This window comes from Chiloscyllium punctatum, chromosome 12 (assembly GCF_047496795.1).
Source record: "Chiloscyllium punctatum isolate Juve2018m chromosome 12, sChiPun1.3, whole genome shotgun sequence".
Taxonomy (NCBI): Eukaryota; Metazoa; Chordata; class Chondrichthyes; order Orectolobiformes; family Hemiscylliidae; genus Chiloscyllium; species Chiloscyllium punctatum.
Genome location: NC_092750.1, coordinates 19,963,638 through 19,991,378, shown reverse-complemented (window position 1 = coordinate 19,991,378; position 27,741 = coordinate 19,963,638). Strand labels below are relative to the sequence as shown.

The 27,741-nt window shown below is 42.6% G+C and overlaps 1 protein-coding gene across 6 annotated transcripts in view; it reads left to right on the top strand.

Moving 5' to 3' along the window:
* Positions 1–27,741, top strand: part of LOC140483656 (plexin-B1-like) — a 255,061-nt gene that overhangs the window by 201,740 nt on the left and 25,580 nt on the right. For all 6 annotated transcript variants that reach the window (XM_072582003.1, XM_072582000.1, XM_072582005.1 and 3 more), the window contains 10 exons: positions 3,136–3,316; positions 5,215–5,457; positions 8,144–8,320; positions 8,514–8,662; positions 10,646–10,746; positions 12,286–12,503; positions 17,926–18,104; positions 19,939–20,005; positions 22,383–22,529; positions 25,035–25,191. In XM_072582003.1, the coding sequence (XP_072438104.1) occupies positions 3,136–3,316; positions 5,215–5,457; positions 8,144–8,320; positions 8,514–8,662; positions 10,646–10,746; positions 12,286–12,503; positions 17,926–18,104; positions 19,939–20,005; positions 22,383–22,529; positions 25,035–25,191 (1,619 nt within the window). The remainder of the gene's footprint in view (positions 1–3,135; positions 3,317–5,214; positions 5,458–8,143; positions 8,321–8,513; positions 8,663–10,645; positions 10,747–12,285; positions 12,504–17,925; positions 18,105–19,938; positions 20,006–22,382; positions 22,530–25,034; positions 25,192–27,741) is intronic.

The window sequence follows — 27,741 nt, the reverse complement described above, 5'->3', positions numbered from 1 at the left end:
CTTAGGGAAATTTAGCACGAGCAACCAAGTTTTTGATATCTAAATTGGCTCGAATGCAATGAGGGGTACGTCAGGTTCCAAGAGGATTGATATTTTAGGGGACTGTATAGTCTGAGGCGCAGACAGACGTTTCTGTGGTCAGGAGCGAAAAATCAGAATGGTGTACTGCCTCCCTGGTGCCAGGATCAAGGATATCTCAGAGAGGGTGCAGAATGTTCTCAAAGGGGAGAGGGGCCAGGTCATTGTAGACATTGCAACCAACAACATAGGAAGGGAGAAGGATGAGATTCTGAAGGAAGAATATAGAGAGGTGGCAGGAATTTAAAAAGGAGGTCCTTGAGAGTAGTAATGTCTAGATTACTACCGGTGCCATGAGCTAGTAAAGGTAGAAATAAGAGGATAAAGCAGATGAATGCATGGCTGAGGAGCTGGTGTATGGGAAGGGGATTCGCATTTTTGCATCATTTGGAATCTCTTTTGGTGTAGAAGTGACCTGTACAAGAAGGACAGATTGCACATGAGTTGGAAGGGGACTAATATATTGGCAGGGAAATTCACTAGAGCTGCTCGGGAGGCATTAAACTAGTAAGGGTGGGGGGGAGGGGACCCAGGGAGATAGTGAGGAAAAAGATCAATCTGAAACTGGTACAGTTAAGAAAAGAAGCGAGTCAAACATTCAGGGCAGGCAGGGACAAAGCAGAGAACAAGGTAGGACTGATGAGTTAAACTGCATTTATTTCAATGCAGGAGTCCTAACAGGGAAAGCAGATGAACTTGGGGTATGGTTAGGAACATGGGACTGGGATATCATAGTAATTACAGAAATGTGGCTCAGTGATGGACAGGACTGGCAGCTTAATGTTCCAGGATAGAAATGCTACAGGAAGGATAGAAAGGGTGGCAAGAGAGGAGGGGGAGTGGCGTTTTTGATAAGGGATAGCATTACAGCTGTGCTGAGGGAGGATATTCCTGGAAATATATCCAGGGAAGTTATTTGGGTGGAACTGAGAAATAGGAAAGGGCTGATCACCTTATTGGGATTGTATTATAGATCCCCTAATAGTCAGCGGGAAATTGAGAATCAAATTTGTAAGGAGATCTCAGCTATCTGTAAGAATAATAGGGTGGTCATGGTAGGGGATTTTAACTTTCCAAACATAATCTGGGACTGCCATAGTGTTAAGGTTTAGGGTGAGAGGGGAAGGACATAAAAGGGACTTAAGGGGCAACATTTTCACACAGAGGGTACGTGTATGGAATGAACTGCCAGAGGAAGTAGTGGAGGCTAGTACAATTTCAACATTTAAAAGGCATTTGAATGAGTATGTGAACAAGAAGGGTTTGGAGGGACATGGGCTGGGTGCTGGCAGGTGGGACTGTTGTGTTGGGATATCTGGTCGGCATTGACGAGTTGGACCAAAGGGTCTTTTTCCATGCTGTACATCTCTATGATTATGTGGTGGACTAGACCCAGTGGCCTGTTTCTGTTCCTACATCTTAGAGTGGGGTTGAAGATGAGGCACATCATTGGGCAGAGTGATATGTGGTTCATCCTCCGTTCCTGCTGAACACCTAACCTGGGGGGGGGGGCAAGTTTGTGACTAATGCAGGGTGAGAAAGTGCTTGATTCTTCAGCACCATAATTCCTCTATTTACTGGCCCAAAATAAATTGATCGTTTGCTTGGAACACAGGGTGTACTGCAGGCAAAAGGAGAAACCAAAAAAAAAAATTGTCTCTCATTGATGGCAAAGTAAATCACTTGATGAATCCATATCACAAACCTTTTTAACACACGTGCTTGTGGAAGTCTGTCTAATTGACCAAGAAGTGGCCAAATTGTGACTTCTTTGCTGCAGTGTCAAATTTTGCTTTATAGTACAGCACTGAAGTGTCTAAGGATGTTTAATTATGTTAAAGGTGCTGTAAAAATTCAAATTGGTGTTGGCTATGGGACCATCTGCTGATTTGGTTTAATCTTGGGAGTCAATGGTAAACGTGCATACACGCTCTTTTATTAAATTAGTTTTTATTCACAAAGGAAAGCTAGTATGGAGTATACTGTAAGAATAATGAGAATATGTAGTAAACCAGTAAGCCTCAAAAGGAAGTGAAAAAGTGTGGTGCTGGAAAACACAGCAGGTCAGGCAGCATCTGAAGAGCGGGAGAGTTGCCGTTTTGAGCATAAGTCCTTCATCAGGAATGATGAAGATGTTATGACACAGGGTAAGCCCTTCTGCTAATTTAAACCAAACGCACAGAAAAGCTCACCCTGCCTCATAATCTGTTAAAGTATGAGTGACCGAGAACTACCCAAATTCCACTATTTAAAGAAAAAAATAATAATTTTATTCTTTAACTCCAAAAGAGAACTATTTACAACTCTAAGCCTCTTTTCTCTTTAAGATTGATTATTTAATCTCCCACTCTATAATAATATGCTGATCTGATAAAGCCCCTGTTAAATTTACAGCAGATCAATTTTCAAAACCAGACAGTGGTTGTAGTCTTTGGTTCTTCTCTGTTTGTAGATCTCCCTGGGTCATCTTTGGTCTTCTGCTGCTCAGAGTTTTCATATGAAAAAGGTACTTTTCAGAGAGAGGGTTTGTGGGCAGTCTGTATGACAATGGCAGGTGGTGCTCTTTCTATGGCTAACTGTCCAAAATGCTTGCTTTTTATACCCCAAAGCATTAGATTGTCTCATTGGTTCAATGTTAACAAAACAGTAAAATTCAAATTCAATTGGGTTTTAGTATTTTGGGGCATAATTTAAACTGATTAGTTAAATTCGAAATGCTGTGAAAATATAGCAACCAAGCTCAGGTAGTTGTTTCACAGCCTAATGTTACATACTTTCAATTTTCCAGTCCACACTGTGACTGCTGTACAGTACATACCTTCAACCTCATGACATTCCTGACAAAGGGCTTATGCCCGAAACATTGACTCTCCTACTCCTTGGATGCTGCCTGACCTGCAGTGTTTTTCTAGCACCGCACTTTTTGACTCTCACTCTCCAGTCCTCAATTTCTCCTAGCCTCAAAAAGAACCCAAATTGACCGGAACAATTACCTGTAAGAAACGCTTGAGACTTTCTATATGACGAAACCTGTCAATCTGTTCTGTGATCTTTCAGTGGTGGAAGAGTGATCAGTATAAATGGGCAAAATTTAGATGCTGTGCAAACACCTCAAATGATGGTCCAGTTAATCCCAAACGAACGAAGGCAGAGATCGATATCTGGGCGACAGAGCCGGGTGAGAGAGAGGAAGCGCAGAATGATGAAGGACAACAACACTGAAAGGCATGCAGACAAGGTGAGAAAAGCTGATGTGTAAAATGGTTCAATAAACAAGAGAGCTCCCAACCAAAATGTTGGGTTAAACCAGGCCCACGACCCAGAATAAAGCAATTGTTCTTGATGAGGAACAATTCGGGCAATCACTCTCCACCGGGAAGGTGGTCAGATCAGACACCAGAGCCAAGCCAGCTAAAGCATACACTCCCTGTTGAACTACGTTGTGTTCAGCTACATGCAAAGTGGCATAGTGTCTATGCAAAGATCAAAGCTTAGTCACACGAATTAGAGACTTTAATAACATTGATATAAAATATAGGAGCATGGATTTGAAAGAAGTCAAAACTAAGAAGGCTGTTGTGATTGGAGCCAGGATGACCTTGTTCACTACCATGCATTGATTGGGGTTGTTGTTAACATTGCCCAATCGGGAAACTCCTAGCTGACCAAGATAACCAGGAGAGTGGGAGGTGGTGGTGGTGGTTTCATGGTAATGTCACTGGGCTAGTAATCCAGAGCTGTGGGGTAACTTTCTGCAAACAAGCGTTCAAATCCTTGCAGGGTGAAATTTGAGCTCAAAAAAAGGAAAACCTAATGAGATGATACAAAGCAAAAGTGTTTTTTGAAAAAAAAATTTCAAACCAGGATATTAGAGTCTCCTCAGTTCAGGTGACTGACTCTGAGCTGACTGGCTACAACCAGTGTATTGTGCACAAGTAAATAAAGGATGACTTGGTGATGGGATACTGGCTTCAGTGCAGTTAATTAAAAGGCATTGCTGTTCATTTCTCTTCTAATGAGTTTTAAAATGTCTACATTCAAATTGCACTATTGAAATTATTGATGTTCTTCAGTTCACCAGGAGCAATCTTCAACACTGCAGGTGAGATTAAATCAGCGAGACAGCCTGAAATGATCTTATGTATAGCTCGTCTCCTATTGACTGTGCTCATTAACTGAGTTAAATATTTAATTCTGTTCACCATGTGGTTTTACCTGGTGTAACTATTATATAGCACTGGCTGTCAGTTGCCCATCAGATTTCTAACCAGCAGTTCTAGTCATTGTATGTTGGCATTGTCCATTTGAATATTACATAACCCCATCTTCTCCCCACAGCCCCCTTGATGATTTCAATGGTCAGGATTTTTGCTTTCACAGGATGAGGATGGTTGAACATTGGCTGAGTAAATCATTACTTGTGTGATCTTAAACTGCCTTAAAAAAGATAGTGTTTGAGTATGTCCCTCTGTCCTTCTATCTCTTCTCCATTTTGGGAGTTGGTGATGTATCGGTAATACAATAGATCAGTAATTCAGAGACACAGGCAATGCTTGGGGGACGTGGGTTTGAACCCCGCCTTGGTGGCTGGTGAAATTTAAACTCAACTAATAAATCTGGAATTGAAAGCTAGTCTCCAAAACCGTGGCCAAGAAATGAACATTGTTGTTGCAGTAACCCATCTGGATCACTGTTATGAAGGAAATCTGTACTTCTTACCCAGTCTGGCCTACATGTGTCATGATTATGCCCGAAACATCGACTCTCCTTCTTGGATGCTGCCTGACCTACTGCGCTTTTCCAGTGCCACACTTTTTGACTACATGTGACTCCAGGTTGATAGCAATATGGTTGACTCTTAACTGCCCACTGTAATGACCTAGCAAGCTGCTCATTTCAAGAGGAATCAAGGATTGGTCAGCGACTCCTTGCCTCGACACCTCATGAATGATTAATGAGGGAAAAAAGACTATTTTCCTGACATGAAGTTGTTGGGGACCTGTTACTATATTAACGACATTATACTGTGGCAATGCAAATAATTGTAATGTTGACTGTCTGGCTTAGTGAGATATGGTGCCATTATTCTCATCTGTTTTCTTTCTGTCCCACTTACTCCTCCCAAACCTTTTGCAGTTTACTGAATTCTGTCAGGTGAATTCCTCCTTCTTCATGACTTGTAAGACACCATCAATCAAAGCCCCTGCCAGCGATGCTGACATCACCGTGCACTTCCTCATGGATAATTTGTGCTTCGATTTCAATGAGATCAGTCCAACAAAGTTCACATACAAGCCTGACCCAATCCTGAAGCCACTGAATGCGGGTGACCCATCAAAGCCATACAGACACAAGCCAGGCAGTGTATTGTCTGTTGAGGTATGGTGACTTTCTTGTTTTCCTCTCGTGTATTTCAGCAGCTAATGTATTACAGTAATGTGGTTATTCTGCGATGAGTTACTCGATTCCTGACTCCCCAAGAGCTATCCACAATTTTCCAGGCACAAGTTGGAAATGCAATGGAATATTGTGTTTTACATTTGCCTGGAGTAACTGCAGGGCAAACAGCATTCCCAATGCACCACACCAGCCAGGACCAAGTGGATTGGCACAGCATGCACCACTTTCAGCATCTCTTCCCTCCACCACCATAGCCACAGTACATACACTGCAGCAACTCCCCAAGACCCCCCTCTTTAGCAGCAGCTCCCAAAGCTACAAGCTCTACCACTTGGAGGAGTAAGGGGAGCAGGTACATGGAAATAATCCTGTTTGCAAGATCCCATCAAATTTACATACACCATCCTGATTTAGAACTACATCAACATTTCTTCACTGTCACTGGGTTAAAAAGGCATTGTGGGTGCACCCCCATTACATGGTTTGCACGTGATTCAGAAGGGCAATGTGTCCCAATTAGGGATGAGCAATAAGGCTAGCCCAGCCAGCAACAATCACATCCTGTGAAAAAATTCTTTAAAAGGTATCTTGGCACAACATATTAAATACAGATAGTCTGCTCGAGTCCATTCACAAGTTGATTTGTGTGCAAGTTGGAGCAGAGTGCAGGACAATTTGTAACTAAAGGAAATGATAGATAATTAATTAATATGTTGGATAATTAAGATTATACTCAAAATGAGACCATGTTCATAAGCAGGATCATTCCTAAATCAGACATTTGTAAGTTGGGACACCCCCTGCCAACCTGCCAGGTGATATTTTTTATATTTTGTATTTGTGTTTTTTGACTTACAGGAAAATGCATTTACAGTAATTATTCATTTTACTTCACATATCTACCATGTTTTATATTTAAATTGCAGTTGTTGGCTCAGCATTTCTGAAGGCCAATGATAACAATAATCCATGAATAAACTTTAATTGAGTCTCTTCAGTTTATGTTGCGAGAGCTGTTTTCTCTGGAATGTGAGAAGCTGCAAGATGACTTTATAGAAGTTCATAAAATTGTGGGAGGCAAGGATAGGGTGAATAGTCAAGGTCTTTTCCTGAGGTAGGGAAACCCAAAACTAGAAGGCATAATGTGAGAGGGGAAAGAGATCTTAGGGGTAACTTTTTCCTGCAGCGGATGGTGCATGTATGGAATGAGCTGCCAGATGAAGCGGAGGAAGCTGGTACAGTTACAACATTTAAAAGGCATCTCGATGGGGATAGGAATAGGAAGGGTTTAGAGGGAAATTGGCCAAATGCTGGCAAATGGGACTAGATTATTTCAGGATATCTAGGTTGGCATGGATGAGTTGGGCTGAAGGGTCTGTTTCTGTGCTGTACAGCTCTATGACTCTAAGGGTAAGACTTCTCCACTCTTTACATTGAGGAGTTCATATCCATGAATTCCAATAGCTTTCTGTCTTTGAATCCTGTACTTGGATCTGAATATATCCCAATCACCTAAGATGTGATAGTTTAACTCTCTCTTAATCCATTACTCCAGTGTTAGCTCTAACACTGTTTTCCTCTCAGAAACAGATAGCCCTCTGCAGGATTAGGCAATCTTTCAGACTCTGCAGAATGCTTCAGGATTGATATCCTGCATCACAGAACTGACTACAAACCTTTTCCAATAGCCCATTGCAGTTGGAGTTTATTTTCCTGTCTGTTATTCTCTGTGTAAAACATACCTCTTTCCCTGTAATGCTCAGTCCATACTTAATAGTATGATCCCACCTGATGTTACTGACTAAAATCTGGCTGTATAAATCACGTTTGTTTTTATTTAAAGCGGTGGTCTTTCACTGAAATGTAAGCATGCAATGCTACAGATTTGGTTTTAATAATGCAAAGGTTTATTATAATAAAAGATAAATAGAACAAACCAAGCTATTTACAGATAAACATAATTTGAAAGATTTCAAAACAGACAGCAAAATAATATGTTTTATTCCCAGCACCATTCCTTCACAATTTTCTAATACCAGACAGTTCCCTTATCTACTACATTTATAGGCTGGACTTAACTATTTCTTTCAATTCCATGTCTTGAAAGTTTGATGTTCTTCTATTTGATTATTCAAACATCTGAACTTAAACTTTCTTAGTTTAAAAAATCCCTTTGGTATTCGAACCAAATACTTATGGTCTGGAATTTTCAATCCAAATCTATTTGCTAACTGTTCAGAATTAACTTCTTTATCCGGGGAAACTGTTCGTACATCTAACCCCAGACATGTTCTCTACAAATTGACAGAAAAGTGCTCTAATCTGTGTTTTTCCTTTGGCAAAATAAGATTGTTGGCTCTTATAAACCAAGAGCAAACAAATGTTCTTCAATGTTTATGTCCTCTGGTTATAAAATTATCCAAATAAATCAAGCAAGCAACATATTCACTCTTGGAGGGCCACAGCCCCCTATTCTCTGACACATGCTGGCTTAAAAATTATGTCTCCATAAATATTGCTAAGTTAATTATTAAACCCCCTTATGTACGCAGATGAAAACTCACATGCCACTAGTTCAAAATCCACATCCTAAAATAAATGATGTTAATGTATGTAAGTCTCTCACCTTACATCACATGAGTCTACTTTTGACTTTTGCATTCAGGGGGAAAACCTGGACCTAGCGATTACGAAGGAAGAGGTGGTTGCAATGGTGGGTGAGGGAATCTGTGTTGTGAGAACATTGACTGCAAATCACCTGTACTGTGAGCCCCCCCTGGAGCAGCCTACAGCCCGAAGGCGGAGGAAGCGAGAAAGCCTGGACACTCTACCAGAATTTATTGTATGTTACACGTTCTCTCATCTTGGATATGGTGTAGGAGACTGCTGATATGGAAGGTTGTACTGAGTAGTCCTTAAGCCAAAACAAACGGTCACAATTGACACACAAAATCTCTCTTTGGGAACACTTTACTGCAGTTAGACCCCCCTCTTTCTGTCTCATGTTCCTTCACTCTTTTGTTCTTGTCTCTCAGGTGCAGATGGGAAAGCTACATTTCAAGCTGGGAAAGATCCGATATGATGCCGAGAGCCAATCCAATTTCCCACTCGAGGCCCAGATTGGACTTGGGGTGGGAGCCTCCATCGTTGCACTGATCGTCCTGATCATTGTGCTTATCTACAGGTGGGTGACAATTAACAATATCCTCACCGTCCTCCCAATCATCTCCCAGCTCATGGAAATATTAATAATGACTCAAAAGTTGTAAAGGGTGCCCTCATTGATGGTTTGAGTTATGGAATCTGGGATGATGAATTATCTCCTTTCTCATAAGTGTGGTGGGTGGGTTGCTTTTTAGACAGAAGGCCTGTGACCAGCAACTTGCTGTATGGATGGGTGCTGGATCCATGGACTTTTGATGTTTTTCTAAATTATTTGGATATGAATATGGTTAGTAAGTTTGCAAATGACACCAAAATAGGCACTATCATGGATAGTGAAGAAGGTTACCTCAGCTTACAACGGAACCTTAATCAAATGGGCCGATGGGCTGAAGAGTGGTGGATGGAGTTTAATTAAGATAAATGTGAGGTGATTTGGAAAGGCGAATCAGGGCTGGACTTATACGCTTGATGGTAGGGTTTTGGGGAGTGTTGCTGAATAAAGAGACTTTTGAGTCCAGCTTCATAACTGCTTGAAAGTGTAGTCACAGAATAGAAAAGAAGGCATTGGGTAAGCTTGCCTTTATTGGTCAGTGCATTTAGTATAGGAGTTGAGATATCATCTAGCACCTGTACAAGAAATTGGTGAGGCCACTTTAGGGATACTGCATTCAGTTTTGGTCTCCCTGCTATAGGAAGGATGTTGTGAAACTTGAAAGGGTTAAGAAAGGATTTACAAAGATGTTGCTGGGATTGGAGGGTTTGAGCTACAAGGAGAGGCTGAATAGGCTGGGGCTATTTTCCCTGGAGCTTTGGGGGCTGAGGGGTGACCTTCATAGAGGTTTATAAAATCATGAGGGGCATAGATAGGATAAATAGCCAAGGTCTTTCTCCCAGGGTGGGAGACTCCAAAATTAGAGGACATAGGTTTAAGTTGCAGGGAAAAGGGACCTGAGGGGCAACATTTACATGTAGAGGGTGGTGTGTGTATGGAATGAGCTGCCAGAGGAAGTGGTGGAGGCTGGTACAATTATAGCATTTTTAAAAAAAAATCTGAATAGGTATATGAATAGGAAGGGTTTAGAGGGATATCGACCAAATATTGGCAAATGCAACTAAATTAATTTCGAACATTTTGTCAGCATGGACAAGTTGGACTGCAGGATCTGTTTCCGTGCTGTACAACTCTAAGACTCTAAGAGTTCAATGTGAAATTAATTATATAGCAGAGAAACAGGCTGTTCAGCCCACCATATATATGCTGGCCAACAAATGCCAAACTACCACTAATCCTGTTTACCTCAGTCCACAGCCTACTATGCACAGGCATTTAAATGCTCATCCAGGTGCTGCTTAAATGTTGCGAGAGTACCTGCCTCCAGCCCTGTCTCAGGCAGCACATTGCATGTTTCTTACATCCTTTCCTTACCTTTAACTTATGCCGTCTGATCTTCGACACATCTGCTACGGGGAAAAGATACCCGTGATCTACCATATCCGAGCCTGTCATAATTACGTATACCACAGTCAGGTCCCTCCTCAGTCCCCTCTGCTCCATGTCAAACAAGCCCAGCCAAATCAGTCTCTCCTCATTTCTGAGCCTTCCCATCCCAGGCACCATCCTGGTAAATCTCCTCTGCACCCTCTCTAGTGCAATCGCACCCTTCTGATAACCAGACCCCTGGGAATTTCCTAGAATCAAATTAATTTCTCTTCCGCAACCCATTTGTTGTTGTCCACGAATCTGTGTCTGTGTGTTTGTGTGTGTCTGTGTCTGTGTGTGTGTGTGTGTGTGTGTGTGTGTGTGGAGAGAGCCAGAAAAAGTCATTACAACTGGGGTCTGGAGTAACATGGAAGCTGACTGTTGCTCACATTTTAATTGCAAAACTGACTTAGTTGGTAATGTTAGCCTCATAAGAGCAATGGATCAGAGATCTAACTTTATTTACAATCCAATAATCTACTAATTTCTGTGAATGCTGTGATCTTGTGCTCCATTTGACAGGCGGAAAAGTAAGCAGGCCTTGAGAGACTACAAGAAAGTACAGATCCAGTTGGAGAACCTGGAGACCAGCGTTCGTGATCGATGCAAGAAGGAGTTTACAGGTAATCTGTGTCTGTTCTGGCAGACTGTTCTGGTACCAAAGGTGAAGTCATATGGTATCAGGGGCTGAGCTGGCAAAAAGGATACAGAACTGGCTTAATCATAAGAGACAGAGGGTCGCGGTGGAAGGATGCGTTTTGGAATGGAGGGCTATGACTAATGGTGTTCCACAGGGATCAGTGCTGGGGCCTCTGCTGTTTGTGATCGACATAAATGATTTGGAGGAAAACGTAGCTGGTCTAAATAGTAAGTTTGTGGATGATACAAAGATCAATGGGGGTTGTGCATTGTGAGGAGGAGGTTGCAGCAGGAGACATGGGCAGAAAAATGGCAGTTGGTATTTAATCCGGACAAATGTGAGGTGATGCGTTTTGGAAGGTAAAGTACAGGTGGAAATTATACAGTGAATGGCAGAACCCTGAGGAGTATTGATATGCAGAGGTATCTGGGTGTGTAGGTCCACAGATCACTGAAGGTGGCAACACAGGTAGGTAGGTAGTGAAAAAAACGGCGTATGGTATGCTTGCCTTCATTGGAAGGGGCATTGAGAATGAAGATAGGCAAGTTATGCTGCAGCTTTATAGAACTTTAGTTCAGCCACATTTGGAATATTGCATACAGTTCTGGTCACCACACTACCCAGAAGGATGGGGATGATTTGGAGACTGTACAACAAAGGTTTACCAGGATGTTGCCTGATATGGGGGATTATAGCTAAGAAGAAAGTTTGTTTCCACTAGAACACAGGAGGTTGAGAGGAGACCTGATAGAAGTTTATACGTTTATGAATAGCATGGATAGAGTGGAAAGTATGAGGCTTTTTTCCCCAGGATGGAGGGATCAGTTACTCGGGGACACATGTTCAAGGTGGGGGGTGGAATTAAAAGGCATGTTTTTCATAGAAAGGGTGGTTACTGCCTGGAAGGCACTGCCAGAGGAGGTGGTGGAAGCAGACACAATAGCAGCATTCAAGAAACACCTGGACAAATACATGATTAGGAAGGGAGGAGAGGGGTACAGATTGTACAAGTGAAGATAGTTTTAAAATGGAAGGGCAAAATGTGTCAGTGCATGCTCAGAGGGCCAAATGTCTAGATAAGAGTGATGCTGGAAAAGCACAGCAGGTCAGGCAGCATCTGGGGAGCAGGAAAACCGACGTTTCGGGCAAAAGCCCTTCATTGGGCCTCTGCAGGCATCCTGCCTGTATTCCTGATGAAGGGCTTTTGTCCAAAACGTCGATTCTCCTGCTCCTCTGATGCTGCCTGACCTGTCCCACTCTAATCTAGACTCTGGTTTCCAGCATCTGCAGTCCTTGTTTTTACCTGGAGGGCCAAATGGCCTGTTCCTGTGCTGGGTTGTTCTAACTTCTGTGTCTCTGGGACCCTGTCTCTGTTTTATGTCTCTGTGCGAAGAGGTTAAATCACTTCATGCTTGCACAGTATTTTCTTTTGGCTTTACTTATTTCAATGAATGTCTCTTCACCCTGCTCTCAAATTGCTAACAAAATGTTGTTCTGTTCTCTAAATTAAAACACTTAACAGATCTCATGACTGAAATGATGGACCTGTCCAGTGATCTGGTTGGAACTGGAATTCCTTTTCTGGATTACAAGGCCTACGCCGAGCGAATTTTTTTCCCAGGGCACAGGGAGTCCCCTCTGCAACGGGATCTGGATGTCCCTGAATCTCGACGCCAGACAGTGGAACAGGGTCTTGTGCAGCTTTCTAATTTATTGAACAGCAAGCTTTTCCTCACCAAGGTAGAGTGAAGGATGTTGCTTCTGTTGTGTTGGTTGCAATGGTATCCACGCAGTGACTCTATGTTCTTATAGCAAGGAGGCAGCAGCACACTGATCTCACTTGGCAAAACCAGTTCTAAATTATTTTAGCCTGACCTAAAGAGGCAGCAAGTGACATTTCTAACAAATTTTAATATGTTCAACTCATTGGCTTTTTGAGGGGGGGAAAGGGAGCTTTTGGTTCCTGTTGCTGTTAGGGATTTGTTTTGACCAGTCTTCTAGAAAGGGTTTCAAAAGCTGACAAAACCACCCATCCATCAACTTAGAAAGCTTTTACTGCATTTTTATCATCCTGTCTGTGAAGATTCAGAGATGTAATCGTGAGAGGTTTGTTGAAATGGATTACTGTGCAAGTGTTCGTGCTTTTAAAGAGAAAATATCAAAGGATTTCATCAGAAATGCGACAGGAACAATTAGATATGGGCACCTTCTTAATTTATATAAAAACGTGAACATATCCTGGACAACTGGGATGGCACAGTGGCTCAGTGGTTAGCGCTGCTGCCTCACAGCACCAAGGACCTGGGTTCAATTCCAGCTTCAGGTGACTGTCTATGTGGAGTTTGCACGTTCTCCCCATGTCTATGTGGGTTTCCTCTGGGTGCTCCGATTTCCTCCCGGATATGCAGGTTAGGTGGATTGGCCATGCTAAATTGCTCATAGTATCCATGGATGTATAGGCTAGCTGGATTAGCCATGGAAAATGCAGGGTCACAGGGATAGCATCGAGGGTGGGTCTGGTTGGGATGCTCCTCAGAGTGTCGATGTGGATGTGACGGGCTGAATAACCTGCATCCACACTGTAGGGATTCTATGATATATGCTGGAGTTCAACAATCAATAATTGCAGTTCTGCCAGTTCACCCGATTGTGCACTAACTTATATTGGGCCTGTTCTCAGAGTCTTTGCTTGGACTAGCTTCCGAGAGATTAAAGAGGCAACCTCATGAAGGCTAGGAGTATTGAATGCATATCAATATTGTTACCGTGCTCTACTATTAGTCACCCATTTACTGAAGCATGAGTCAGTCAGTCTGCCACAACTCCTCTTACTGGGGAACAAGGGCCGTCTTTAAAATATATTTTCTAATCATCCTGTTCAGAGATGTCATTACACACTTCACAAACAGGTGGGACTTCAGTGTTAATACTCCCATTTATTCTTTCTCTTGTTCTGTACCCATGGGTTACACAGTGATACCTGTTCCTACACCTGTTGTATCTCAGTATTATACAGTGACAGCCTTGTCCCTAGTGTTATACCAGTCTCCATCACAAAATGGTCTTCATGCACAATGGAAGTTTCAATCCATAACTTCAACTGTGGTTGGAGCATTCTGTTGAGCATTTCGCCCCATCAAGATGTGTTCTTCATTCTTTATTCATAGCAACTCATAACCTTTGGATCAGTGTCTGTATGAATGTTAACACTTTGGTGTCTAGTTGCTGTCCCCTTTGGTTTTTGTGCTTGTCAGTACTCGTAGACTATTTTTTACTTTAGCAGAACAAGATAGGCCATGATTAGTTACACTAACCTTTTGAGATTGCAGTATCAGTTTGGAGTATTCCTGGCTGTGGAGTGCACCTCAGTCAAGGCAGTTTATATTGGTCTTTCAAGAAAGCGTCTCAACTGAGACCCTAGTTCAGTTCAGCACCTTGAGCATGTGGAGGGGTGGAAGAACCAAGTTTTGACAATGTGTCTGCAGACTCATATTGCCTTTCCTCTCACTGCCAAGAGAATTTGGGACAAACAGATGGTGTATTCTATATCATTATACCTATAGATTTTGAAAACATATTTGTTACTGATGTTGGAGGTTGTCTGTAAGCCCCCAACAGTAGTGGACAACTAAGGGAAGGCATTAAGCTAGAAATCAGTGAAGAAAGTTGCACTGTAATTATGTGCGCCCTTAATTCACATCTAGACTGGATAAACCAAACTAGCAATGATAATGTAAAGGAGGATTTCCAGTGATGGTGTTTTAGGAATCAATCAGAGTAGAGGTTACTCTAGACTGGGTACTGTGGTATGAAAAAGGCATAGTAATCTTGTGCAGGGTCCCTTGGGGGAAGAATAACCTTAATTGTATAGGATTCCTCACTAAGGTGGAGAGTGAAGTAGCTGAATCTCTTCAGCCTCCGATGCTCCAGGGAAAACAGTCCCAGCCTATTCAGCCTCTCCCATTAATTCAAATCCTCCAATCCTGGCAACATCCCTGTAAATCTTTTCTAAACCCTTTCAAATTTCACAACATCCTTCTGATAGGAGGAAGAGCAAAATTGCACACAATATTCCAAACGTGGCCTAACCAATGTCCTGTATAGCCGCAACATGACCAATATGATCATGGCTGATCGTCTCAATGCCATATTCCCACTTTCTCCTCTTAAGGCCTTTAAAATTTAAAAATGCATCGAACTTTCTCGAACATGGTCTAGCCTCCACAGCCTTTTGCAGTAGTGAATTCCACAGGTTCACTACCCTTTTTGAGTGAAAAAGTCCTAAATGGTCCATCCTGAGACAGTGTCCCCTGTTCTACACTCCCCAAACAAGGGAAACATCTCCCATGCATTTAGATTGGCCAGCCCTGTTAAAATTATATATGTTTCAATTGAATACCCTCTGATGCTCTTAAGCCAGAGTGAATGTAGGTCCAGTCAAATTAATAGTCATAGAGATGTACAGCATGGAAACAGACCCTTCGATCCAACCCGTCCATTCCGACCAGATATCCCAACCCAATATAATTCTACCTGCCAGCACCTGACCCATATCCCTCCAAACCCTTCCTATTCATATACCCATCCAAATGCCTCTTAAATGTTGCAATTGTATCAGCCTCCACCACTTCCTCTGGCAGCTCATTCCATACACATACCACACTCTGTGTGAAAAGGTTGCTCCTTAGGTCTCTTTCATATCTTTCCTCTCTCACCCTAAACCTATGCCCTCTAGTTCTGGACTCCCCGACCCCAGGGAAAATACCTTGTCTATTTGTCCTATCCATGCCCCTCATGATTTTGTAAACCTCTATAAAATCATCCCTCAGCCTCCAACGCTCCAGGGAAAACAGCCCCAGCCTGTTCAGCCTCTCCCTGTAGCTCAAATCCTCCAACCCTGGCAAAATCTCTGAACCCTTTCAAGTTTCACAACATCTTTCCGACAGGAAGGAGACCAGAATTGCACACAATTTTCCAACAGTGGCCTAACCAATGTCCTGTACAGCCGCAACATGACCTCCTAACTTCTGTACTCAGTACTCTGACCAATAAAGGAAAGCATACCAAATGCCGCCTTCACTACCCTATCTACTGCAACTACACTTTCAAGGAGCTATGAACCTGCACTCCAAGGTCTCTTTGTTCAGCAACATTCCCTAGGACCTTACCATTAAGTAGGTAAAAACAATGACTACAGATGTTGTAAAGAGAGGAGGAAAACTTCTTCAAGGCTTCCCATTAAATGTGTCAGTCCTGCTAAGATTTGCTTTCCCAAAATGCAGCACCTCGCATTTATCTGAATTAAACTCCATCTGCCACATCTCAACCCATTGGCCCATCTGGTCAAGATCTTGTTGTAATCTGAGGTAACCTCCTTCGCTATCCACTATACCTCCAATTTTGGTGTCCATCTGCAAACTTTCTAACTGTACCTCTTATGCTCGCATCCAAATCATTTATGTAAATGACAAAAAGTAGAGGGCCCAGCACCGATCCTTGTGGCACTCCACTGGTCACAGGCCTCCAGTCTGAAAAACAACCCTCCACCACTACCCTCTGTCTTCTACCTTTGAGCCAGTTCTGTATCCAAATGGCTAGCTCTCTCTATATTCCGTGAGATCTAACCTTGCTAATCAGTCTCCCATGGGGAACTTTTGTCTCCTTGTAGGGCAGTCCAACCATCTCCTTACCTCCAACCCCCCCCACCCCCACCCCCACCCCCACCCCCACAACCTCTGGTAGGTGTGTCTTTAGTCTCTTCTGCACTCCTGTAGCAAGTATACTTTCTTAAGTAGGGAGACAACATCTGCACACAGTGGTCCAGGTATGATATCACCTCGGGCCTGGTTAACTGCAGTAAAGCATCCCTACTTCTGAACTCAAATCCTCTTCCGATGAGGGTCAATATACCATTTGTGTCCTAATTGCTTGCTGTACCTGCCTAATTTTGTTCACTGATGCACAAGGACACCTTATTCATCCACAATTGTAGTGCCTGACAGGAATGAACAATTGTTGTAATTCATGTACATGTCCTTTAAATATGAGTCATCCATAATTAACCCTTTTAGCGAGGTTCCTAATCCATCCTTGCGAATTCATGCCTTATATCCTAACGGTTCTCTTTAGTTAGAATGAGCTGCCAGGAAGTGGTGGTGGCTGGTACAAATAGAACATTTAAAAGGCATCTGGATGGATATATGAATAGGAGGGTTTAGAGGGATATGGGTCAAGTGCTGTCAAATGGGACTAGATTAATTGAGGATATCTGGTCGGTGTGGACAAGTTACACTGAAGGGTCTGTTTCTGTGCTGTATGACTTTGACTCTATGACTTAAACCTGGGTCTCGGCTCAGAGATAGGGACTCCACTACAATGCCACGTGCTGTACATCTCTATGACTATATGAACATCAGCTGTTCTTGCTTGTCTCTGATGTGTGTTCTGGTTCATTCTTCTGATTTTCAACATTACTGGATTGTTACTGTGCAGGCCAATTCAGAGTGTTGAGGGTCAATTTCCATTAAAGGAACTTGCTCCAGCTACTTGTAAGTGAGCTGACTCCACGGAATACAAGGTATTGGCAGCCAACCTAATTTGTAATAGCTGCGTTTGAATTTGTATGTCGTCTTAACTTCAAAACAGAACTTGAGTGGGGAGTGTGCTTTTACAAAAATGCAAATGTGATAAAACACTTATCACAATTACCTCCAGCCTTTTTCAAAAATATTTATCGACCAGTTTCCATTTCCCAAGATTATTGAGTTGCCACCTTTATGTTGGAAGGCTGTCCAACATATCTTGGGTAGATATGTCCAATATATATCTTCTTTCAGGAGAGTTTCCATTTGTTTGTCTGTAGTCTGGAGACCGAGTTTGACGGAACTGCTTTTCCGGTTAAAAGAGAGCACCGGAAGCAAATGGAAGGTGACAAACCATTGGGGAAAACAATCCCAGCCTAACCAGTCTCTCCTCAGAATTGAGACTTTTCATTCCAGGTAACATCCTGTCATAAAACATTTTTATAAAATCACTACAGTGTAGAAACAGGCCATTCGGCCCAACAAGTCCACACCAACCCTCCGAAGAGTATCCCATCCAGACCCATTTGATGTTATATTTTTAAAAACTTGTTCAAGGTTCTTTTGTCTCCCTGTATCAGTTTATACACACGCTGGAGAGCCAACGGACGTTTTCCCCACGGGATCGTGCATATGTGGCGTCGCTGTTGACTGTCTCATTGCATGGGAAGCTGGAGTATTATACAGACATTTTGAAAACGCTGCTGAATGATCTGGTGGAGCAGAACGTTGCCAAGAACCCGAAATTGATGCTGCGCAGGTAGGGAACGGGTGAGCCTGGGTTCTGGTGTCTAACAGGACATTTCACAAAGGGTTAAATGCCGGTATTACTTCTACAGTAGCTTAATCCATGCTTCCTTTGTAAATCCAGGAGCACTGGTGACCCTGTGTACAAACTGACTGTGTCTCACTTGGAATGGTGTGGTGCATCCACATTAGGGAAATAGGACTCTTGGCTTCAGTAGCTTGAGTAAGGGAATTGTGAGTCGGTGTGTCTTCCAGAAAGTACATCCTATTTGAGGGGAAGGATCAGATCCACCTTGTAGTAGTTCTTTCCATTGAGTAATTTTATAAAGTCAAAAGTGAAGAGTCTCAGTTTTCAGGAGAAGAGCCAAGAAAGCAGATGGACAATGGGCTTGGCGTAAACCTTTCAGCAAGGATCAGTCCTTTTCTTAAAGGAAACCTTCCACAACCTGCAAACAGTGAAATGTATGGGATTGATAAATAATGTTGGAATGTGGGATTATGGAATATATTCAATAATTGCTTTAACCATCCAATGTACACAGGAAAAATTGGTTTATGTGTAGAATCTTTTAGTAGTTCATCTACATGTAGGAAATAATCTACTGGTATTCATGGTCATAAATGTGTTATGTTTATGAATGAGGAAGGATTTTGGTGTTTGCAATAAAATGGAAACATAGTGGAATTAGGTGAGATAACAGAGTGGGAATAAGGGCTGAATGTGGGGGTAAAACGCTTATCTCTGTCCTGTTGGATGCCTGGGTTCCTTACCTCTAATTCAGCTTCTGAGCGCAGGAGATGAATGCAATTAGAAGTTAGGGAGCAGAGTTTGTGGCAGGGATCTGTCATCTCAGTAGTTAGTTTGATGAAATTGCTACTTATGTGATACTTGATGTCAGACATGTGACAATCTGAGGCAGAACTGGGTTGAGAGAACTGATGGTGAGAAAGAGCTGGCTGTTGTCACCACACCTACAAATATAATTAATAGCGTCAGTCATGACTCCATAACACTTGATATGCATTAGCTGTTTGTAATGAACCAATGTAATCTTTTCTTTTTCAATTTATTCCTGCTGTAATTGTTCCCACATTATTGCGAGGCAGAGCAAGTAGGCAGTCAAATAGCAGTGAAGGTTTATGACATAAGGGAAAGTTATACAGAGTGACCAAACTAACAAATTAGTCATAGTGCTGAAAAGACCACAGGAATCTTTCTGCATCAGAGAGTTACAATTTATTATGTATAGTGTAAGTGATGGTACTCTGTAAACATGTAGCTCAAGATGAGGTGGAAGTCCTCCATGGAGACATTACAACATTACACCACTCAATGGTGTAATTTCACATCATACAATGACTGTCTAACCACCTGAGCTTTACTCTCTGAATTTTCTGGGAAAATGTGGGAATTCCATGCTCTAAATATAAAATCATGGCTGTCAAATTGGGTGCCGACTTATTAAGCTGAAGCCATGTTTCTCCTTTCAGTGCAGGCCTAGTGAAGTAACTGCCCAGAGGCCAGTATCCTGCCACCCTTTCTTTACATGTACACAGTACACTGGCTGTAGCCAGCCAGCTCTGAGGCAGTCCCTAAAGTGAGGAGATTCCAGAATCCTCTGTTTATATCAGTCAGCCAGGGCTCCCTGATTGGCCCCAGTTCACAACCCCAGTCAAGGATCTCAGTCACTAAGAGCCACCTGGTTCCAATCACTGCACCAAGCAAAATGCTATCTAACAGTCATCCTCACTACTAAACATATGATATGATATGTTTTGATTTTGTTTTTTTTTAGAAAAGAAGTCAGGATTGAAAATAAATCTGAAATAATTTTACTGTGTTCCAGAACAGAAACAGTGGTGGAGAAGTTGCTGACTAATTGGATGTCAATTTGTCTATACACATTCCTCAGGGTAGGTATACTTTTCCGTGAAGAAGATAATTCATATATCTTGGTTGGCATGCAGTACACTATTACAGTGTCATTGAATTGTACTAGACTGCTATGTGGAAAACCTCTTGTTTATTTTCTTCCCTATAGTGTTGCAGTTTAGAAAACAATCTGCTAATGACATGTTATTCCAATAACTACGGCCATAACATTTTTTTTGATTGTTTAGCTGGAGAAATTGCGAATGCAAACTTCTGTCCCATTGTATGATGGTGCATTATGTGTACGCAATCCACAAGTTCCAGTATATTATTTAATGCTACAAACAGGTGTAGTTTTAGACTTGTAATGTTAAAATTTGCCAATAAACCAACTTATAAAGTATTATTATAATAGAAAGTGTTATTAGTTAGATGGTGTGTTCAGGGTCCAGGTTCCTAACTACTGCTAGCATTTTGAAATAGTGGCCACATGAGAATCTAAACAAGCAGAACAATCGCACTGAATTGTATTAGAGGAGAGAGACCAGCTTTAAATTGGGGTTATCTGGGAAATTGTCAGCCAGAACTAGATGGAGAGGAAGAGACAGAATCTGGTTGATGAGGCTCAGCACTGCAGAATCCACACCCAAATCACCAAAAACAATTGACAACCGGGCAAGAGAATGAGGACTGTACTGTCTAATATATCTGCATCTTTGTTGGTCAGGTATTCCAGTTGTGTGTTGATTTGTGCAGGTTTGTTTAGAATCAGTTTTTTAGATGTAGGTTTGCTCACTGAGCTGGAAGGTTCATTTCCAGACGTTTCATCACTCTAGTAGATAACAAATTCAGTGGGCCCCCAGGTGAAGCACTGTTCATGATTCCTGCTTTCTATTTATATGTTTGGGTTTCTTTGGGTCGGTGATGCCATTTCCTGTGGTGATGTCATTTCCTGTTCTTTTTCTCAGGGATGGTAGATGCAGTCTAACTCCATATGTTTGTTGATAGAGTTCCCGTTGGAATGCTATGCTTCTAGGAATTCTCGTGCATGTCTCTGTTTGGCTCATCCTAGGATGGATGTGTTGTCCCAGTCAAAATGGTGTCCTTCCTCATCTATATGTAAGGATACTAGTGAGAGAGGGTCATGTCGTTTTGTGGTTAGTTGATGTTAATGTATCCTGGTGGCTAGTTTTCTCCCTGTTTGTTCAATGTAGTGTTTGTTACAGTTCTTGCACAGTACTTTGTAAATTACATTAGTTTTGCTTCTTGTCTGTAGAGGGTCTTTGAAGTTCATTAGCTGCTGTTTTAGTGTGTTGGTGGGTTTGTGGGCTACCATGATGCCCAAATGAAGCTGCATCAGAACATTATTTCAACAAGCCAACACAACACGAGCTGCAGAGCAGAGGAAAGTCACCTATACAGTGTATTCTCAGGAACAAACCAAAACAAGCAGGCAAAACGTGTCAAGAAACCGTAGCCACCCTCCCCTATATCAAAGACATCTCGGAAATGACTGCCAGACTACTCAGACCCCTTGGCATCATGGTAGCCCACAAACCCACCAACGCACTAAAACAGCAGCTAATGAACTTCAAAGACCCTATACAGACAAGAAGCAAAACTAATGTCATTTACAAAATACCATGCAAGAACTCTAACAAACACTACATTGGACAAACAGGCAGAAAACTAGCCACCAGGATACACGAACATTAACTAGCCACAAAACGACATGACCCTCTCTTACTATTATCCTTACATACAGATGAAGAAGGACACCACTTTGACTGGGACAACACATCCATCCTCGGACAAGCCAAACAGACATGCATGAGAATTCCTAGAAGCATAGCATTCCAACAGGAACTCTATCAACAAACATATGGAGTTAGACCCCATCTACCACCCCTGAGAAAAAGAATAGGAAATGACATCACCGACCAAAGAAATCCAAACATATAAAAAGAAAGCAGGAATCATGAACAGTGCTTCAACTGGAGATCCACTGAAGATGTTTCCTAGTAGGGCGTCGAAACGTCTGGAAATGAACCTTCCAGCTCAGTGAGCAAACCTACATCCAGAACCTCAAACTGAGCTACAAATCTTCTCAAAACTCGCTGTGAGCTTTTTAATTTCCCAAGTCAACATTCAAGATTTGCTTGCTATCCTAGTTGGAGGAGCTCTCCTCATGGTTCAAAAACACATACTTGAATGTTCTTTAAGATCCAGTCAGAGCAGTGCTACCAGAAATAACTTTACTACTGGGATGAAACTGCCGAGCTTATAGCTGTTATGTCCTAATTCTTTTCCAAAAGTAGTCAATGTTAGCCCGGAAGGGTCAATGACCCATGACATTATCCAAAGTTTAAGCAAAATTTATGGCTGTGAATACTTTGTATATCTGATAATTGTCTCTAGGATTCGGCAGGGGAATCGCTCTACATGCTATTCCGAGCAATCAAACACCAAGTGGATAAAGGACCTGTTGATGCTGTGTCAGGAAAGGCCAAGTATACTCTTAATGACAACAGACTACTCCGAGAGGACGTGGAATACCGCACATTGGTAAATCTCCCAAAGCACAATGGTCTTAGCTTCAAGTAAATGAAACCATCAGCAGTTCCAGTCACAGCCCTGAATCCAAATCCCTACTGAGATTCCAGAGTCCGATCATAGTTTTGTCCTAGGAATTCTGACAATTGTCAGCATCAGCCAAGGGAAAGAAGCAAAACATTGGCCAGGAAATTGCATCTCAAATGTGCCCTCTGCTGGATAAGTGAAAATGCCAAACCGGAGTCAAGATTGGAGTGGTGCTGGAAAAATCACGGCAGGTCAAGCAGCATCCGAGAAGCAGGAAAATCAACGTTTCAGGCAGGAGGCAAACATCGATTTTTCCTGCTCCTCGGATGCTGTCTGACGTGCTGTGATTTTCCAGCACCCCTCCGATCTTGACTCAAATCTCCAGCATCCGCAGTCCTCAATTTTGCCAAAATGTCAAACCAGCCTATTTCATTTTGTCGGAGCAAATTACAACAGATACTGAAATCTGTGCTAAAAAAATCAAATGCTGGAGATCACAGTGGGTCAGGCAGCATCCATGACAAGAGAGTGAGCTAACATTTCAAGTCTCGGTGACTCTTCATCAGGGCTGAAGTGAAGTGTAGAGAGGGCAGCATTTATGCTACGGATGGTGTGGGGGTTGTGGGGGTGGGAGGTGTAGGGTGCTGATAGAGTAAAGATATTGATAGTTCAAATTAAGTGATTAGAATGTGAGACTGGCAGAACAATGGTGTGTCTAACTGCCAGATAAGAAAGAACAGATGGTCCCAATGGAGTGTGGGGAAGGGAGAGAGGATGTGGTGACAGAGAATGTAATAAGCTAAAAGGGAAGAAATGGGAGAATGTTCCAAAACAGCGCTGCTGACATGGCTTGCTTCTTCCATGACTGTGGTTTCCCACCCACTATGGTTGACCGAGCCCTCAATCACATCCAACCTATCACCTGTGATTCTGCCCTTGCCCCTTCCCAACGCTCTCAGCAGCGGGATTGGGTTCCCCTTATCCCCACTTTTCATCCCACCTGCCTCTGTGTTCAAAGGATCATTCTCTGCCGTTTCAGATAACTCCAGCAGAATGCCACCACCAAACACATCTTCCCCTCACTCCCTCTGTCTGCATTTTGTAGGGAACATTCCCTCCTGGTCACCCTAATCCATTCCACAACCACCAACACCACCCCCAATTTCTCATATAGCTGCAGAAGGTGCAATACCTGTCCTTCACCACCTCCCAGCTCACAATCCAAGGGTCTAAACAGTCCTTCCGGGTGAAGCAACATTTCACCTGTACCACCTCAATCCTGTGCATTGTATTTGTTGCACCCAATGTGGCCTACTCTACGTTGGCGAAAACAAACATAGACTGGTTTGTGGAACACCTCCAGTTTGTGTGCAAACAAGACCCAGACCTTCCTGTAGCTGGTCATTTTAACCCAGCTTCCTGCTCACATGCCCACATGTGTCTCCTTGTCATGCTGCCGTGTACCAGTCAATCACAGCGCAAGCTAGAACAGTATCTTATCTTCAAACTCGACGCTTTCTAGCCTTCTGGAATATTGAGTTCAACAGCTTCAACTTGTGAACCAACTCCCATTTTTTTCCCTTTCCTTTAGCTTTACTTGTTACATTCTCTGTCACCATGTCCTCCCTCCCCAACTCCAGTGGGACTGTCTGCTCTTCCCAGTCTGGCAGGTGGTGACACCATTGTTCTGCCATTCTCACATTCCGATCACTTAGTCTGAACTGGCAACATCTTTTCTCCATCAGTGCCCTACCCCCACAACCCCCACCCCATCTGTAGCATAAATGCTGTCCCCTCCACGCTTCACTTCAACTCCGATGAAGAGTCATCTAGACTTGAAACGCTACTTGCTCTCTCTCTACGAATGCTGTCTGACCTACCGTGATCTCCAGCATTTGTTCTTTCATTTTGTCCCATTTTAGAGATTTGATGTAAATGCAACACTGATTGCACACTGTCAAGATTGGGGATGTGTTATTATTGTGCAAGGTTTACTAATTTTATTTGTTTGTCTCGTGAAGCAGTGCTTTCGGAGAAATTGAGGACTGCAGATGCTGGAGAGACAGAGTCAAAAATGTGGCACTGGAAAAACCAGCAGGTCGGGTAGCATCCGAGGAGCAGTAGAATCAATGTTTCAGGCATATGCTCTTCATCAGAAATGACTCTGCTGCTACTTGGATGCTGCCTGAACTGCTGTGCTTTTCCAGCGCCATACTTTCCAAGTCTTGAAGCAGTGCATCGGCTGTGTTGAGTGGAAAGGAGATTCAAACCAGACATCTTAAATCGTCCTCACTGGAATTTTACAGAATGAGCCATTGTGTTATTCCTTATTCTTTACTTGATTTGATGATGTTAATGACAGGCATCAGCTAAACTTGTAACACTATATGAGCGGCTATGTCAAAACTCCTGATGGAGGTGTTTGGATCTGGCATGTATCATCCTGTTTTCTCAAAACATATTTTGTGATCCCCTCCATCCTCTGCACAGACCCTCAATGTCCTGGTGCAAGGTGAGGATGTACAGCCCTCGCCTGTGAAAGTTTTGGATTGTGACACTATCACCCAAGTCAAGGAGAAAATCATCGATCAGATCTACAAAGGAGTGACCTACTCACTTCGACCCCATGTGGAAACACTCGACCTGGGTACGTCTCGCGGAATTTCTAAAGAGGTAACACCTGTATTTAAGGAGAAAGTGAGGACTGCAGATGCTGGAGATCAGATTCGAGAGGGTAGTGCTGGAAAAGCACAGCAGGCCGGGCAGCATCTGAGGAGCAGGAACGACTGATGAAGGGCTTATGCCTGAAACGTTGAATCTCCTGAGCCTCGGATGCTGCCTGGCTTGCTGTGCTTTTCCAGCACCACACTCTTGCATCTATATATAAGTTTTACAGCAATGAGAGGGCAGTTGTGGTGTCCCTACCTCTAAGCCAAGAAGTCTGTTCCAGAGGTGAGTAATGACATACCTAAACAGGTTGCTTTGAAAATATCTACCAATAACTGTAATGAAAAGAGCCTTTGAAGAGTTTTTGTGATGTGGGGTGTGTGTGCTTCCTATGGGATTGAGGGTTCCATTTTCCTTGGTTTCAAGTCTCACTTGCCCCAGACGTGTGTTGTCATATAGCGAGACAGGTTGATATATGAAATAAGTCTGATGTGGTGTCTGGGTACCCACCACTTGTGGTTGGGGTCATGTGCTGCCATGAACCCTCCTTGTTATTACAAGTCTTGGGCTGCTCCGTAGTCTATGGTGGGGGAAGAGCCCCATGAATAAATACAGGTCATTCTGCTATAATGCACATTTTGTTAACATGAATTCATGATAAAACGATTGACAATTGGGGACACTGTTTCTAAAGCACAAAGTTTTAAAATGTGTATTGGCTATAACGTGATTCCGGCCCCATTAGTTTAAAAGGTGCCACTATTACACGGTTTTCTTATAACACAGGGTTGCATGAGAACAGAACTACTGCGTAATAGCAGAACTGACCTTGTAAGTGATAAGCAGATGAGGCTCTTGTTCTAGGTGCAGTTTAGTACATCTTAGTAACTCTATACAATTTGCATAACTCTTGGGCATATTAGCTATTACTAACAAGATGGTAGTAGGTAAGATGTGTATGACCCCGTGAGGCAACAATTCCAACAAACTCAAACAGTCTGATGCTACACCAGTGGCTGTAGTATACTTAAGGCATTGGCAGCACATTAAATTAATAATACATTGCTCTTTTGATTAGGTTTCAGCTTCTGAAAGTGCATCGCTTTTGGCTTTGGAATGTAACCCAGATTGTAAAGGGTCCAAGCTCTTAGGGATGAAGCTTCATTCTTGAATAATGTGCAAATGTCTGAATTAGGAGCAAGAATCAGCAATGTTCTCTCTAAGTCCAGCATGTGTGCAGCTGCTGAGGGGATCCAGGATCAGTGTGCTGACACCATTTGTGGCATTGACTTCTTGTTCCGGAAAACACTGCTGCGGATGGACCCTGGGGTCCACGCAGATGAAAACAAAGTGAATGGGGCATTCGGAATTGGCCACTCAGTCCCTCAAATCTGCTCCACCATTCAAAAAGATCGGAGCTGATCTGATTATTCCCTCAACACCATATTGCCAATTACTCCCACCCACCTGCAGTTGATGCTCAAACGGTTGTTAGTTTTAAATCTGTGGTAGATAATTTTTTGTTCAGCAAAGGCATTACGGGATACAAGCTAAAGGCAAGTACATGGAGCTTGGCCACAGTTTAGCCATGTTCTCAGTGAATTTCAGATCAGGCCCGAGAGGCTGATCATGTGTACTCCCAACAGCCACTGACTTCCTTGTTAGTCACAAATCCGTCTACCTGCCTTAAAAATATTCAGTAATTGCCTCTGCTGCTCTGTGGGAAAGAGAGTTATATATTCTTGACCCTCTGAAAGAAGCATTTCCCCTCCCATCTGTCTCTAAATGATGATCTCTTATTTTTAAACTGCCAACGAGTTCTTGTCTGTTCAGAAATGGGATGTTTTTTCAGCATCTATCGTGTCAGTTCTCCTCAGGATGTTACATAGCTCAAAAGAGAATGCATCTTATTCTTATAAACTCCAATGCGAACAAGCTCAGCCCGTCACACCTTTCCTCATCAGTTAAGTGAATCTTCTCTGAGCTGATTCAAATGTAGTTACATCCTTAATTAACTAAGGAGACCAAAATTGCATGCAGTCTTCCTGATGTGGTCTCATCAAGGCCCTGTACAACTTTAGCAAAACATTGATATCTTTATATTCCATTTCTCTTGCAAGAAATGACAGCATTCGATTTCACACAACACCAGGTTATAGTTCAGCAAGTTTATTTGGAAGCACTAGTTTTCAGAGTGCTGCACTTTCATTAGGTAGGTAGCTGACAAAGGAGCAGCGCTCCGAAAACTAGTGCTTCCAAATAAACCTATTGGACTATAACCTGGTATAGTGTGATTTTCAACTTTGTCCACCCCAGTCCAACACTAGCACCTCCATATCATAACATCCAATTTGATTTCCTAATCACTTGCTGTAACTGCATACTAATTTTGTGATTAATGTACCAGGATATGTAGATTACTCTATAACTGAGAGCTCTGCAATCTGTCTCCATTGAAGTAACGTATTGCTTTTCTGAACTTATTGCCGAAGTAGATAAGTTCAAATTTTCCAATGTCTGCCAAATTTTA